Raw genomic sequence first — 16,479 nt, forward strand, 5'->3', positions numbered from 1 at the left:
GCAGATGTAAGGTGAAAATAAGCTAGAAAAAAAACTTCTCTCTGGGACATGGATGTACATGGTTTGTTACATTCCTGAACCTACTATGTATGGTGCTTATTGACTGTATACTTTATTTGTTCTCCTGTGTGAAAAAACTGGCTCAAAAGAACACTTAATGAGAACAAAGAGACAATGTACATTTGTTTAATGTGACATCAAAGCAAGTATTGTAGCACTCTGTGAAACAATAGGAAGCTTCCCTGTCCAAAAAAGAAAAAAAAACGAAAGAAAGAAAAACAGAAAAGAAAAAAAGACAGTTGAATGAATGGAGGATACCAAAAGTACTCAAAAACATGACAAAAATCTAAGTGAATAGTGGATTTCTGTCAGAGCAGTCAACGGTGCTTTACGTCAAGAAATGTGCCTGCGTTCTTGATGAAGATGGATGGACACTGGTGGACTTCAGGCACAAAAAAAGCAGGAATGTATGAAATGATCAAATGCCACGCAAACACTATAGAACAATACGTCCTTGCTTGGTGGTGTTTTAAAAGTCTATACAAAAAAACCTTCTGGGGAGCCTTAAGTGGATTTTTTTTTTTACACCATAAAGTGATTATTAAGTTTTCTTTTTACTCTTTGCCTAGCTTTTTATTATCTCTTGGACTACATTTGCCAATAACACATATAAAAGACTGGTATAACAATAAGCAGAACACAAAACATTATGGTATTTCTCCTAGTGGGATGCAAACTAATGAGATGTATTAAAATAAAAATGGTATACCTATGCATAATTTTCTAGACGTTTCTTGGTTTATGTTCCCCAACCTCCCCCGTAATTTAAAGCATTACATAAAAGAAAAAAAAAAGAGAAAAAAAAAGAGAGATGTGCGTAAACAAATCATAGGATATCCATGCAAAAATCCTTTTTTTTTCCTTTAAGACTTATGCCAGTTGCCTACTAGTGATATTGTGTTAGCAATTGTCATTCTTATCAGTATACAGATACTTTTATTTCACATGTTGGAGCTGTGTGAAATGTACAAATTCTTGTATCTGCATTGTATAATGTCATGGTGGCATGGGAACTACCTTGCTGCAAATATTTGAACAAAACCTAAAATTCTTTATTTTTGGTAAAATGTTATGCTTTATGTGTATTCAACAGAAATATGTGTTTTTGTAAAGGTGAAGTTTGTATTTTTATCTAAAAATTAACAGTTTTATATACCTGAGAAAGCCTGCTATGTTTTCTTGAACCAAAAAAAAAAAAAAGAAAAAAAGCAAAAAAAAAAAGCATTTTGTGGTCATATTTTTGTAGTAGAATAGCCCAAATAACATCAAAATCTATTTTAACTATAGCAGGGCAGATAAAATACTCTGGCACCAGCTCCTGTATTTTCAAAGTGCCAAGGGATTAAATGTTCAGTTCCCCACAGATTGCAGTGGGAGCCACATGGATAAATCCTTCTGTGCTGCTTTGGAAATTTAGGGCTGTGCCAGATATGACATGGCTACTCACTTGGCCAAAATCACTGCCCCACCCCAGTAGTTTGGATTATGTACCCTTTGTTTTACTTGGATTATGACATTGGATATGTAAAGTGAACTACTGGATTCTTTTATTTGTGAAACATCTACAAAGAGATGAAAGAGTTTTCTTAGTTTGGAACAACAGAAAAGTTTGTCTTGAGGACAGTGTTTCCACTCAAATAAAAATATCTTCAAATGTGAATGAACTGCAGAACCTTAAAACAACAAAAGAGAGCGAGATGTTTAACCTTTCCATTTCTCTAAATATAGTTCAAACATTCCCCTCCTGTTCCTGTAGCTATGTCCAAATTCAACCAAACAAAGCAATGTTAGCTAACAGGCATTATTGGCTTCAGATGCTAATGCAGAGATAGAGTTAGTCACCGTTCTATTTTGTGATCATTTTCCCAGTGTATTTGTTGAGCACCAAAACTGGAAATACATTTAACTAAGATTGTCTGTGCTTGTTTTCCACTAAGTGTACTGTTCACAATGTTATGCACATGAATGTATGTGTCTGCGTTTAAAAAAGTGTATAAAATGTAATTTATATATTTATGTTTCAGTGGGATGCCAATAATGTTGCTCCGTTCCTTTTTTTTTGTCTAAAAGATATCTAATGAAAGAAAAAAAACCAAACATATATCCATTAAAATCATGTAGATGAAAAGCATTATGTGACCCACTCAGACACTGTGCAGGTATGAAAGGATGTCAAAGTCACTTAAGTGGAATAGTTTGCAAAACAGCTCTTGGAAAGAGTCCGGTGGTTGCACTGTCATGAGAAGGTTGTGTTTGGGTTTGTGGGCCAACTCCTTGGGAGTGACTCCCCTGGGTATCCTGGAGCTCTGATTTACATCCCGAGGGAGTCTGGCCTTGTAGCAGAGTCTTGAAAACAAAGCAATCCAAGAGGTTTTGTTGGTGCCAGCAAATAAACGTGTTATGCCAAATTCAGCGCACCAGGAGAGAGTGAAGACTGAATGGGGACTTTTCCAGTAGCCATTTGTTGGAGACTTGCAGTCTTGGGTTAATTTTGTTACGAGGAATGAAACGCACACGAGTCGTTGTTGTCAAGCACAGTGTTCATACGGCATGCGGCAGAAAACACAAAAATCTCAGGGCTATGTTCTCAGCTACTATAAATTGGCAAATGTTTCTGACTTCAGCTGCCCCCAAGCTAGTTTACATCAGATGAGGATGCAGTCCATGGCTGTTAAATTGTGAGGAGTAGTGTCACGACATGAGCTCACTTCCTGTAGTCCAGCTGAGCTCTCACCCACCGGCCTTGGGACCGTGGCGGGCTGTGGGATTAGTCCTCCTTCAAAGTGGCAGATACAGCCAGGAGGAGCAGTGACATGGAAGGTTGTGACATGGGAGTCGTTAATTCAAAGTTAAGTTGGACATTTCAAGGGCCATATCCTCAGCTGGTGTAAATCACCATCTCTCCATTGCCTGCAATGGAGCTGTACCAGCTTACACCACTTGAGGGGCTGGTCCCTCATTCTTGCTCATCCCTTCCACTCCTCGGTCCCGCAGGGATCTCAGATTGTCGTGTATGGTTAATGTAATCCTGTGTTCTCTAATACTTAAGCACAATAAGTGAATATAAGAATGAGTGTCAGACTTAACTTTGAATGTCCAAGCTCTGAAATGGTTTGTTTCACCATTGTGGCTGTAAATTAAACAGTTCTCTGTGCATTTGTGAATGCCGTGTCCTATCTTCTTCTGCTGTCTGCTGGAGGTGGACTCCCTCTGGACTTCTAATGTGCTGCCTTTGGAGTGTTACAGGGAAGGCTGTGAGCAATTGGAGCCACAAGATACCTGATGGACAGCTCTGTTATTTGTGGGGTGGGGGGTGAGTAGGGGGCTTAATGGAGTCAAGGATGGTGGTTGTCAAAAGTTGCACTTCCATGCAACGCTTCAACGCCTTGTTGGTTTTGTCCTTCCACATTGTAGGTGGCAGTCTGAGGATGAAATGTTTTTCTGTTCTACATTCTGCACTCATTTCCTCTGTCCAGGGATCCAGAACTTCTTGGTCTGATTGTATCTTTTTCTGAGATCTTGTCTGATCAGAAAAGACGTGCAGGGAGGACTGCCCAAACCCAATGTCAGCGTTACAATATGTGCATGGTCACTGGTTCTTAGTCAATTCATTACATTTAATTCTGTGCTTCATCTTTCCAGACCTGTCTTTCAGTAGATTTTGTTGAGTGAAACCAAGGACTATGTGCCAGTTTTCTTTCCTTTTCTCCTGTCCTCTGTCCTGCCTTGCTGTGTTAAGCACTGCACGGTTGACTGCAGGCAGTTGCTCCTCTCCCAGGTTCCCAGGCAGCTCCAGCACTTTGGGTTTAGGCTTTTTACTCTTGCTTAAAACAGCATATTTGGGTGTCCTCCTTCCAGTGGGCTTCAGCACTCCACTTAGGAGATTCTCTTGCCTGTTCTCCTCAGGTCCATGTTACCTTTCTGTGGGCTGTTTGCCAGCTATTCTCTGCCTGACTTTCCCATCCTTCTTGTTTCTGTTTCTCAGAAATGATTTTCCCTTCCTAAAATGTGTCTCATGTCTGTTTACTCTCCTCCTGCCTGACAGAACAGCCTTTGATCTGTTGGTCTCCAAATCAGATGGTTTATGTAGGCACGTGCCCTGAGATCCTCTGTCCCAGACCCACAGGCCCATAACTGAAATTATGAAATTATATGCATGTGAAAGGCAAATGATTTAGAGAAAAAGATTCATCTTTGCGTTTGGAGAAATACTCACTACTGAAGGCTCTTTGCTAAAGCCCTGTCCAATTCCAGCAGCAGTGTGACTCTGTAATAGTGGCATTGAAGCTGTTCCAGACATCTGACAGTTTAATTAGGATCAGTGGCCCCATTTATGTTTTAGTTTGAAAGTTTCAGATTTTATTTTGAAGTTTCAAAACTACCTCAGGTTTGCATGCTCATATATTACTGTAAATAGAAGGAAATCATGTTTGTAGGCCCCTCCCATGGCTTTGAAAATGTTGTTCTGGATAGTTATGTGACCCTCACTTGGGCTGGAAATTGTGCTTGCTATAAAGCAGACACCATTTGGAGGTTTTGAATGGAGTCATTTCCTTGGTGTTTCTAATGCACAGTGTGTACTACTAGCAGATCTCGGAGTCGGGTAAACTCATAAGAATCCCACTTAAATTTCCTTTAATTTTGGGTAACAAAGCCTATCAGTGTTGCATTCCTTAAAAATCAGCCTATGTTTTGTGTTTATTAGTCAATTTAATTACTGCCTGTCTTCCCACATTTTATTAGCGAGGCATTATTCCGTGTCTGAGCTTTTCTGTGCTGCTCTTTGCTGTAGCATCTCTGCGGCACAGCCTTGAGCTGGTTTGTATTCCTATCTCCTCTGAAATAAAGAACTATTGTTATCCCATTTTAGGCGAGACCGAGGCATGGAGAAAAGCCTGTGCAAGGTCATACAGCAAGGCTGTGGCAGAACCAGGGAGAGGACTCAGATCTGAGTGCTCATCCAGTGCCCTAAATCACACGACCATCTTCCCTTTCCAAGAATGAATCCTTGCACCCTTAGAGCTAAATACTGAAAAGATTGAGGGTAAGTCATTTTGCCTAATTACTGTGCATCAGATACATGATCAAAAGCCGCTGCCATATTGTCAGAGAACGTAGTGATTGATGGAAATCCATCTTTCTGCCCAGGCAATTATGCAGCCTTTTATCCTGTCATGGTGGGCCAGTCATTTCCTGCTTCTCTAAGGAGTCAGCCTTTCATGACTTACAGTTATGCACATAGAGCAAGAGCCAGATTTTATGGGAATTTACAAAAATTCAGTAGACAATTTTCATTCTCCTTTAGTTCAGTGCCATGCCTTCCTTTTATGGTGTGGGTAACATTTCCTAGGGGAACGGTTTTTATCATGGGCCCAATCCTGAATGTTTTTTCCCAGGCCCTAATATGGAAAAACACTTTAAGAGATGCCTGTGTTTGCTCTTCTTCAAACTGGCGCCTGAGCGTGCTCCTAGCTTTGGACAAACATGCCATTGACCTCAGGCAAATGGAGCAGAGTTGATGCTTTATTTTTTAATTAGGGTGTGCCTTCCTGGCACAGGATCCCCGTTGTGGGCTGGGGGTCTTTGTGCTCTCAGAGTGTTGAAGTATTTTGTAAGCAACCCCAAAGATGAAGTAACAAGACTTGTATATACGACTAGGAGAGCAGCTGGAACAGTTCCACTCCTGCTCCTGTGGAGGTTTCCATTTTGAACTACATGTTTCTTCATTTTGGGGGAAAATATTTCCTTGGCTTGGGTGGATTCAGGACTGCAGTCGCTAATGCCAGTGAGCCCAATTTCAGATCATCTGTTTGGGTACCCAAATTGAAAATTCGCAGTCGTACTGATAACAGACAAATTTGAGATGGGAGAAATTAATGAGAGCAAATTTCCTGTGAAATTTGGCAACTTTTGGTTCAGGGAAAAGAAAAGGCATTAGAAGGTAGAATAAACAAGACCAAAGGCTGGATTGTTCTTTTTTTTTTCAGTTGTGGCATGCCACCTGTCCCTTTAGTCATTCCAATTACTTGCTGCATCAGGCTAAAGTATGTGCTGAAGTAGCTCAGAATCACTACAACATGTGAAAAGTTAGGACTGGTTCTTGTTGAACTGCTGCCTATTACCATGGCATATGACTGTGAGGTGGGGCCCACAATCGCAGTTGTAAATCAAAGAACAAGTCATAGGTTAGGTTCTGTTTTCCTTAGATATTGTCTCTAAGTTTGTTTTCTGTATGCTGGTCTCGAGTGACGTTTGGTGAGCTTTCCAATTAGGTGGAAAGTCATGAATACCTCGTTCCCAACCCAGAGGTAAGGCAGTGCTAGCTCTTAGTCTTGTTCATAATCAATGGATGAAATCCTGGGAGCATCCTGGTGATAGCATTTCTGTCACTTGAAAGTTTCATGTCACATTTTTCCAGGGTTACTTCTTCCCACAGAGGGGAATCCAATCATTTTCATGTTTGACTTACTAGCAGGCCACCAAATCTGACTTGGTTTGAGTTCTGAGCAACTCATAATTTCTGTCTGGGCTGATACTTGTGCATGCCAGATGTCTCCCAAGTTCTCAGATAAAATGCACAAAGAAAGGCTCGCTTGAGTGCTTCAACAGAAAAGAAGTTCACATGTGAAGGCTGAAGTAGTCCCTCAAACCAGGAGACAAGGAGCCAAGTTTGTAACAAGTGTTGCACACTCATCTTCAGATCAGACCTGGTGTTTTGGCCTCTGTGTACTGTCTTTGATCCTGCATAATGAAGGCAACTGTGTTTACTGTCCAGCTTTGAAATTCAGAGTAGCTGTTAAGTCAGGTGTGCAAAAAGCAGAAGCATCTAGAGATGCAGTTGAGTCCATAATGCTTGAAATCTCCTGGGGATTTTGAAGATATCTGTATTCTTGAAAGCAATCACAAATAAGTAGGAGAAAATAATTTTAAACACTTCTGAAAATCCCACCCTGGTTTATTTGGCAGGTGAAAAAAGGATCCAGAAGAGCTACTACTTATAAGGATAGTGACAAAGTAGATGTTTGTAGAGAATGCTCATGCCTAAATCTTTCAGCAGTTAATTATCATCTTTACAGACCATAATACTGGAATACTTCACTTATCAATGCATCAGGGCTTGGATGAACTTTGAGACGCATGAAAATGAGACACTCCTTAGGCCTGTGGTAGCTCTGTGTTCTGGTAACTGATCAACCAATTACATAATTGGTCAGGTCTCTGCCTTGCATGAACAGATACAACTCCATTGACTTCTCTGGAGGTGACAGTCACCTGAGAGCTGACCCGAAACTCTTGCCACGAAGCAGATAATGGTTTCATATTTTGCTGTTTAGTGTTGTTGTAAAAATAGACTCATTTCCTGGAGCAGTTAGAACAAGAAAATAGGGAAAAGCAATTTCCCACAGAGACTCATCCACACTGGAATTCACCAAGGACCCCGGATGTGAACATGTGCTGATAGAAAACATAAAACAGCAACTTTGTTTAGGGAAGCCTTTGACCTGTCAAGAATGCAGAGCATTTCTTACCAGACTTTTCCTTGGCAATTAGTGGGTAGAATTACTCATAGAAATTGTTTTGTTTGCTCACAAGGGGAGAAGTAAGACATAAATTCAAGATAGCCCCTCTTTGACCACAAGAAAGACTCTGTTCACAGAGGGCCTATGGGTGAAATGCTGGGTGGCCTCAGCTCCCTTTGGGGATGAACTCAAACTTTTAGACCTCAGTGAAGTATGAAGAGCCCCTCCAGATGTGCTGGACATCCCCAGCTGGAATTTTTTCAGCAGTCTATGGGATTTGGGCATCCACTTTTAATTCATTTCTACGTGACTTTCAAGAAACCTTTGTTGGCATCAGAACATCTCTGTCTTTGTTTCGAAGAGAGACTAATTTGGACCCAACGATGCTGCCATGGCTTCTGCCTTCCATCTCGAGGCAGCAGCTCTCAAACCTTAGGTTTCAGACATTTCAGATGGGGAGTCCCCTTCACTCCAGCCACGCTTCAGCTTTCCTTAGGACTTTGGCTTTACATGTGTTTTCCGTATAAAGGTGGTGCTGGTTTAAGCTGAAGACCAGGGAAGTTTCAAGAGGCCAGATTTCACCTCTGGGCCCTGCTCAGCTGCTGTTGAGTCTGTGTGCGGCCAGAGGCAGAGGGAGAGATGCTCCAGCACTTCCAGTGTGGGTGTGGGCTGAGGGTTCTGTGCTCACACACTTGGAAGTGAGGATATTTCTTGGCCCAAACTCACCCACTGTAAAGTATTCTGCTCAGAGGTCTCCTTGGAGCCAGGAAGCTACTCAAAAACCTGCTCAAGATCTGAATTCCCCTTGACTGCAGGGGGGTTTGCACAGCAAAAGTGACAGAAGCAATTTATCCCAGACAGAGTGGTTTCCTCAACAGGCTGTGTAGGAGTCGGGCAGGTTAATGCTCAGCTTGTGTACTTCACTGATTGTCCCAAGTACCTCTTTTAATTCAAATTTTAGCTGTTCTGGGATATGTTTCTTGTAGAGGTGCTTCAGAAGAGCTTGCCTAACAGCTTGTATCCATTTGTTGTGAAGAGCCTGCTGGCCCATCCAGAGTGGTTGGGCTATGCCTGTGTAGCTTACAGGGGGTTTGGGACCTGGCAGCTGGGGTCAGCGAGTGCAAATGTTTCCCGTTAGCTCCCTGCATACCCCAAGTTGTGATTCATCAAGGGAGGCAGTGCAAAGCTGAACTTGAGACGTGTGAGATGTTTCTTTGAAGTTACTTGTGCTTAAAGTTAGGCACGATCTGAGCTGACTTGCTGAGCTGAGGCCCTGAAGAGCGCACTGTGCTAAATCAGCACAGTTTAGTCTTTTCCTCCTTGTCTGGAGTGATGTGAGTTTCAGAAGGGTCTGAAGCCTTTCAATAAACCATTCCACAGGAATGAGGGAAAGCTTTAACTGTTCACTGGTCTCTACACTGGAGAGCCCAGAGCTGTGCTTGCCCACTCTGGGCCTTCTCCTTCCTTAGTTTCTTCAGCATGTTTCTTTTCAAAGGCAAGTGGGGAAAAAAAAAAAATCTTAAAATGGTGCCTTAAAAGGTGGGAAATTAAGCAGATCATATCACCTTGATTTCTTTATCTCACTTAATTAAGGAGAAGTTTGCCAATAGTGATCTGGTATTTCCTAAAACAAGCATATATGAAGAACACTTTGAGGAACTTCAAAAGAATTTTCAGGCTAGATCAGGAAAAGATAAAACCAGAAGTGGAAACTTCTAATACACTTTATATTTCAGTACTTACAGGAAGTACATTGTTGCATAGGATACTAATGAATTCTGCAGGAGAAGGTTTCCAAAAGAAAAATGAAATGGCACCTTCTCTATCTTAGAGAAAAGGTCTGAGGGCTTTTGCAATTATGACAGATATGCACTGGATATGTATGGTCATATCACCTGGAGAGAGTCTACCTCTGGCAAAAGGCTATTTAGAGTTTCAAGTGTGTACACTATTGAATTTCTGTAGCAACTTCCTGGTCTAGCTGTGAAAAGTGATAAAGGGAATGGTAAAAGTCTATCTTGCTTTCAGTTGCCCTGTTCTACACCCCAGAGGGCAGAAATGCTGCCCTGTGTATAGCTGGCTGCGGGAAGCATGGCAGGAGCACACTGGAGTGGCAAAGGATGAACACATAAAGTTGGTGCTGATGTTCCCAACCAGGCAGTGAGGCCAGCAAAGTGAAAGTAGTAACATGGATGCTCAGACACTCCAGTGACACTTGTCTGGAAAAAATTTTATTTGACAGAGTCTTAACTCAAGTGACGAAGTAATTCTAAAATCCTGATTTTGGAATCCCAGAGAGTTAATGCTCTCAGAAACGATGTGGTACAGGATTGCTTCACATTTGTAAAGCACACAGAAACCCTAGGGATAACAGGTAACAGTTTTGTACTGTTTGGAGAGGTCCCTGGTGTCAGCAGAGCCCTCTCTGGTGCGTTGAGAGTGGAGGGGTTGTGCCCCAGGCTTGGCTCAAGGGTTCAAGTCCAGGTCTGAACATACTTTAGGCAGCAAGGCATTTCCATCAGGACTGAAGCACATGGACATTTTTTTCTTGTGTACTGGCAAGATATTTAAATATGGTGTTAGTTGCTCTTTGTATCTGCAGGGACCCAGATCCTTCTAAGCCTGTGGTCATGGTAAGGCAGTCTGACTGAAAATCCAGAAGCCCTTGCCCTTGTGAAAGTTTCTACTCTTGCTTGGAAGTAATATTTGGACTCCAGAGTTACAGAGATGCTTTTGCAATTGTTATATCTGTCTTTCTGCTTCTTTATAAATCAACCTGCTTGGCCTGAACTGAATGTTTAAATAATAAACAGCTGAAAGACAGTCTGATGGCTTCTTTCTGAGTGTTTCCCTTAGGGAGCCCTTGGGATCACATGGCATCTGCCCTGACCTTAAGGACGTGCTTTCTGGAGGCTTTTTTACAATGCTAACAAACCTCACATTTTAACTAGCTGTTAAATAAGCCAGTCAGTGGTAACTATTCAGGACAGGGATTAGGAGAGTATTCTTGCTGGCATACAAGATGGCTCTGTCCATGTGCTGGCCTGGGATGAAGGGCTGGAAAACTGTGTGGTGGAAGAGACTATTAATGTGATTTTCCACAACTTTCCTTGCAGCTGCATTTTTGAGAGGAGAGAGGCAGAGATGGCTAGGCTTGCAGTAACATGTTGTGCCGTCATAAATGCTACAGCCACCATCTGTTTCCAGCCCACGACTTGAAAGAAAACTGAGCAGTAATCTCATAATTCACATGAGAGTTTTACACTTGTGAACCCTTCCCAACCTTTGTCTGATAATGAGGGGAGTGCATGGTGCTAACTTTTGTATTTTTCCTGTACGTATTAGTGTTTATTCGTATGTCTTTTCCTGTTTTGTTGTTTTGTGGGTTTTTTTTTTCCACCAAAAAAAAAAATTTCACTGGGAGGAAAACCAGACCAGTTCCACGGTCAAAAGAAACATAATAAAGGCAAAATCCCAATTCCAGTGATCTTGCTGGCAAAATTCTCCAGGAGGAGGTGCATTTAACATTCCTCACTGTGTCTGTCTTAGTTACTTGTTGATTAACAGAAAGGAAGACATTAGAGAGTGAGGGGGCAGGTTGCTGAACTGCCCTTTCCCTGCAGAAGCAGAGCTGCTGTAAGAGTTGGACATGCACATTTTAAACCATCAGAGAGGATGGTAAGGGTCGGTTGGATTTTAACGAAAACAGATTCTTCTGCTAATCTTTGCTTGGGGCTGGCCCTCTGCAGGATTAAGGATCCCACCTGCTGTGCCAAAGACATGCTCAGGTTGGGGCTGCTGGTGGGTGGGAAGAACACAAACATCTGAGAGTGACTCTGGTGAGCGATCCCAGTCTGTCCTGGTGCAGTGCCCTCGGGGAAGCCAAAGAGTTGAGATCATTTAGTCGATGGAAATACTGCTCCCCTCCAGCCTGCAAGGCAAGGTGAAGCATCATTAAGGATTTCTTTCTGGCTGCTCTGCGAAACCAAGGGCTGCTGTTTCTCCAGGCCTCCTCTCACCTTTGGACCCAATTTGCACACCTCCTCCTACCGCAGCTGAATGAACTCTTGCTCTCCTCTGGCCTTAGGAACAATGGCTTTCATCGTCTCTACCAGACTGCAGAGCAGTTTAAGGATGAAAGGGCTTCTCATTTCATATATCCCACTGCTGCTAGAGCTATAAATCATCGATGGACTGAATTTATAGCCAACTGCTACTGCAAGCAAGTGAAATTTATTTTGTGTTGTCATACGTATGGTCAAACTGTCCAAGAAGTTGCCAAACAAAAAACTGAGCTGCTGCTGAGAAACCCATTCAACCTATTCTCATTTTATTTAAAAATAATAAATAACTGCCCATCAAAGGAACTTACTTTAACATGTGCTACCTGCTGGGTGATCCTCAGTATCTCCGGGATGTGTCTGTAAGTGGAGGATAGCTGCTAGCTGTTGCCAGGTCCAGCAGATATGACATGAAGTTCCACCAAGAAAAGGTTTGTGGGCTCACTAGGGTTGGGGACAGGTTGAGGGCCACCTCCTTTTTTAGCACTACTTGCTGTTCTGAGAGTGTTTGGTCAGGTAGCAACAGTGCCCAGAGACCACAGTGACTTCTGCTTGAATCAGGGAAAAGTCTCCATTGACCTGTACAGAGCAGTGGCCCTTCTTCTGTCTCACAGTTTGCTGACAGGTGGATTGTTGGTGGATCTCTGGGCTCTGGAAGGCTGGCCTGTGCCTGTTTTGGTGCCTTGTGATGGTGATGAGCTAAAAATGAGAGAATAGAAACTCTTCAGGCTGCTGGGGTCTGAATCATATATTTCTGTATGATTTGCTTACAGAGCCAACAAGCCTGAAAGGTTATTTTTGTATTTTACCCAGGCTCATTAATTAGCTGGGGGTGTTGGGAGCTGTCATATTGAGAGGCCTTTCCCTGCTCACTCCTGTTGTCCTGCTGGATTCAATCCCTGCAGCCTCCCACCCCCTTGTCTGCAGTTTATGGCCACATCTGGAGTGTCTCCCTGCACACGTGCTGGTAGGAGCCTCCTCCCTGCTGGCACACACATCGTGGCTTTTGGGGTCTGTGGAGTTACAGGCATCCCTCCCAACACTTGTTTTTCCATGAGAGGGAAAGACAGAAGGGGTACGGGAAGGGCAGTGGCAGGGAAGGCCTCTGACATGGAATTCCCAGGAACAGGATTTGCACATTTTATGACCGTTCAGATGGAAATGCAATGGAGCTGAATTATTCCTCCTTAATCCTGCTTTCTCACTTTCCTCCCAGCAGCCTCTTCCCCTGCAGTTTAGGTAATGCAGAAGCTTATAAACAAATCCCAGCGCGTGAAAAATAGCAAAGGGGGGAAAAAAAGGGACCTGGGTTAGGGCTGTGATGGATAGACAGGTGGAAGGCAGGCACCAGAAGGGAGGATGAATGGTAAAAGCCTTTGATGGAAACACTAAAGAGCTATTGAAAATCCGAGGGGTGGGGGGAGGGAGGAGAAAGAATAGCAGGAGGAGGGAAAGCAAGGGAGTCGTGCCCCCGTCCCCCCGCCCTCTTTCTCAGGATGTTGAAAGTATTTGTCCTTCGTTACAAAATGATTGAACTGCCGCCAGGCCAGGCCACCCTTCCAGCCATTGCACTGGGAAACTGGCACTTCTGAAAGCCTCGTCGCCTCTCAAATTTTATAGCTTTCCCTTTTCGTGGGAGTTTTTGTGTTGTGCTATTTGCAGGATTGTTTTCAGATTTGCCGCGTATCAAAGAAACTGTGTTTTGGTTTTGTTGCTCTGACAAACACAGAATCCAGGTAATGAAAAGAAAAATTAAAAAATAAAGAAACATTTTTATCAGAATACCCAGCTGTCTGCCTTTCATTGAGTCAGAATTTCATACACTTGGTATTCACAGTGTGAATTTGGTTTACCTCTAGTGCTTTTTGAAGGAGGAATTTCATCCTACAAATAGAGCTTCTGCTTTACTAATGTCTCTGTGTGCACAAAAGTGGTGCCTGTTCTTCAGAGTAGTGAGGATGACCCTGTTGTATCATAATTAAAATGGATTTTGCACCACGTACATGTAGACAACAGTGGGAAAAAATAATCATTCCCCTTTTCAGAATGGTTCCTGAAGCTCTGCAATGTCTTTGACCTGCAGGATCTACAGATGGGAAGAACTGTTGAAGATCTGAGTACGAGACTGCTCCTGCTGCCAGAGGCTGTATCTGTACCATGTATTTATATGTGTATGTATTTATATAAGCCTGATGCTCGGAAAGGACTGGAGCCGTGTGTGTTCTTAATTAGATTTGGAGGTCTGTAGATGCAGCATCCACCCAGATTCTGTTAACCAGGGGAGGACCCAAGGGCACTCACATGTCAGAGAGGACAAGGAGCTGGTGGTGCCCTGGCCAGGGGGTGACCAGGGCCTGGCTGTCCCTGGGTGGGTGTCTGCTCTGTGTGTGGGGCGAGGGCTTTTCCTCCTGTCCCATCGCCCGCATCGCCCTCACTGCAGCCCCAAGGGCGCTTCTCTGAGTACCCAGTCCAGACAGTCAGCTGTCTGTTGCCTCCAGGATTAGATCCTGGGATTAGGTCTCTGATGGGCCATGCCATATAATTAAAATAGTCCTGGGAGAGCAGAGAGGCAATGTGCCACCTATATACAGCTGAGTACTGGGGGGCTGTGCTTGCTCACAGACCCGCTGCAGCTGAAAGCAAATCTCTCCACTAACATGATTTACAATAGCAGTTTCCACCTAAACATCTCCAGTGCCTGGTTACATTCATGAGTTTGCAGTGCCTCAGAGGTAACACTGCCTTTGCCCCCGATTCCAAAAGAGCAGAAAGAGTAAGTGGTTCGCTCAGGGTTAGCTGGGAGTGACTGGAGATGGTGCTCCACTCTCCTGCCTTCAAAGGAATTTGCTGCAGTGACCAAAGCAAACAGCCCCTGCTGTTACCACGCCGGACTGTGGCGTGTCATTCGCACTTTGTATCTGAGATGCTGTGTCTGGGTAGGTATCACTGTCCTTGTGAACCAGCTTTTAGTTCTGGAGCGTGGGTGAACGCTTGTCATCATGCCAGGATGACACAAAGTCTAGAAATTATGATGGCAATTCAGGTCATGGGATAAAGGGGGAAAAATGCTGTCTCAGAAGTGTCCCCGTCTGGTGTCACTGCTGGCGATTATTTAAGATGCAGGACATGACTGTGGCAAAGATCAGGTCGTAGCTGATATGAATCATGCCTTGAAATAACACTTTCCTTCTTACATTGTGAAAATTACAGCAGTATGGGAAGTGAGAGAAAATGGGATTTCCCTGGAGGTTAAAGATTTTCCTTTAATCAGCTTTCATAATGTTAATTAAACGTTTGGAACAATGGCTGAGTCCTGGGATCCGCCCGCTCTTGCATAACTATCTCACAATGCCGATTTCACTTTCATGTTTATTTGCCAGCATGATTCCAAGTGAGAGCTGAGCAAGATCTCCACACCAAGGAGCTCCTTGGGGTTTGGGAAAACTCACCTCCCTCTCCTACCTCTCCTAGGGAGAGCAGACTCCAGCTCTCCCCTCCCGAGGAGGAGCAGCCTGGAGGGATCAAGGCACTTTTGTCTGTCATCATCGCCCCATCTGCAAATGGGGCTAATAAAAACTTACTGGTATTTTGAGGCTGGTGCATATAAATATATACCCACCCATATGGAGAAAAGGGTGTGTTTATAGAGATCAGTACATGGGTACATCTATTCCGGGTAGGTAAGATGGATTACAGTGCCACTTGTTCCCTGAATTTTTCACTCTTTCTGTAGCATAGTTGCTATGTGTCCATGGGAGCCATCGTCCCTGGTCCTTTGAGCAGTGGGCTTAATATAACCTGGTCTCATATCACACACACACACAGAGCTCTGGGGAAGAGAAAATTTGGGGAATGGTTCACAGGCAGGGCATGACATTGATCATCCCACGGACCACACATCATGGGAATGGGAGCTGCGCTGGGCACATTTCCTGGGCCTCTTGGTGCCAGACTGGGACGTGTCTCCCGGTGGTCTGAGATATGTTGGTGAGCCCCAGAGCTGGGCTAGAGATGTCTCAGAGCAGCCACCAGCCACACACGTGCAGGGGGTGCACACACATCCAGAGCCACAGCCTGGCCACTTTGTTCTTCAAGTTAGAAAGGACTTGCTTCAAAAATGAAGTATTAAAATGTACAAATGTCGGACACTATCAGAAAAAAATAAAAAAGAACCTATTATATTTTAGGTCAAAGAGTTATCTAGCTCAAGATTTTTAAATATGTGCAAAATGCAGTTTGTGCAGAAGGGCCATTAATCAGCCTCTGGAAGAACTGCCTTTTCTGTCTTTTTTTAAGCTGCGAAGATGAAAACAAAAAGCAGGGAGTGCAGGGGCAGCTCCATTTTCCCATTGGACGGAGCAGGAGGGCACCTCTACCCGTGCAGGCTCCTGCTTCCCTGGCAACATGTTCCCATCTCTGCAAAAGCTGTTTAAATACGCCGAGCCACGCAAACTACACGGCACTTTCCCTGTTGACACACGCCTTTGTCTGCTCAGAGGAGGTGCTCTGTAAACACCAGTGCTGGACGGTTTTTATGTGACGTATTCCTGATTCATTGGTTCTAAATTAGTAGCCCCAAGGCACACACCTTTTGTACAGGCAGGGAAGGGATTGCCTCTTCTCCCCACCTTTGGAAACTTTGACCTGCTGGGATCACAAACTGTAGGAAATCTCAGAGGCGAAGTCCCAGGTACCGCCAGCAGTAAAACCTGGGAGTAAACAGATTAGATGTGTTTGAAAGACATTTCAAGGCAGCTTGGGCTATCTGGCTCAGTTTCCCTATACCACAAGCAAGATTAATTTCAAGACTGATTTTGATGGCATGAAGGCTTCTTCCT

General features: G+C 43.7%; 1 protein-coding gene across 7 annotated transcripts in view; it reads left to right on the forward strand.

Moving 5' to 3' along the window:
- PDGFA (platelet derived growth factor subunit A) overlaps positions 1–15,181 on the forward strand; it is a 37,463-nt gene extending 22,282 nt beyond the window's left edge. For 4 of the 7 annotated variants that reach the window (XR_011155329.1, XR_011155330.1, XM_069030242.1 and 1 more), the window contains one exon: positions 5–3,224. Coding sequence is in view for 4 of the 7 variants with exons in the window: in XM_069030243.1 (XP_068886344.1) it covers positions 5–15 (11 nt within the window). In the remaining 3 variants the exon portion in view is untranslated. Of the gene's footprint in view, positions 1–4; positions 3,225–4,930; positions 5,105–10,182; positions 11,059–13,724 lie in introns of those variants that run through there. The other 3 variants (XM_069030241.1, XM_069030240.1, XM_069030239.1) reach the window with 3 other exon arrangements.
- The last annotated feature ends 1,298 nt before the right edge of the window (positions 15,182–16,479 follow it).

This window comes from Aphelocoma coerulescens, chromosome 14, assembly GCF_041296385.1.
Source record: "Aphelocoma coerulescens isolate FSJ_1873_10779 chromosome 14, UR_Acoe_1.0, whole genome shotgun sequence".
Classification (NCBI taxonomy): Eukaryota; Metazoa; Chordata; class Aves; order Passeriformes; family Corvidae; genus Aphelocoma; species Aphelocoma coerulescens.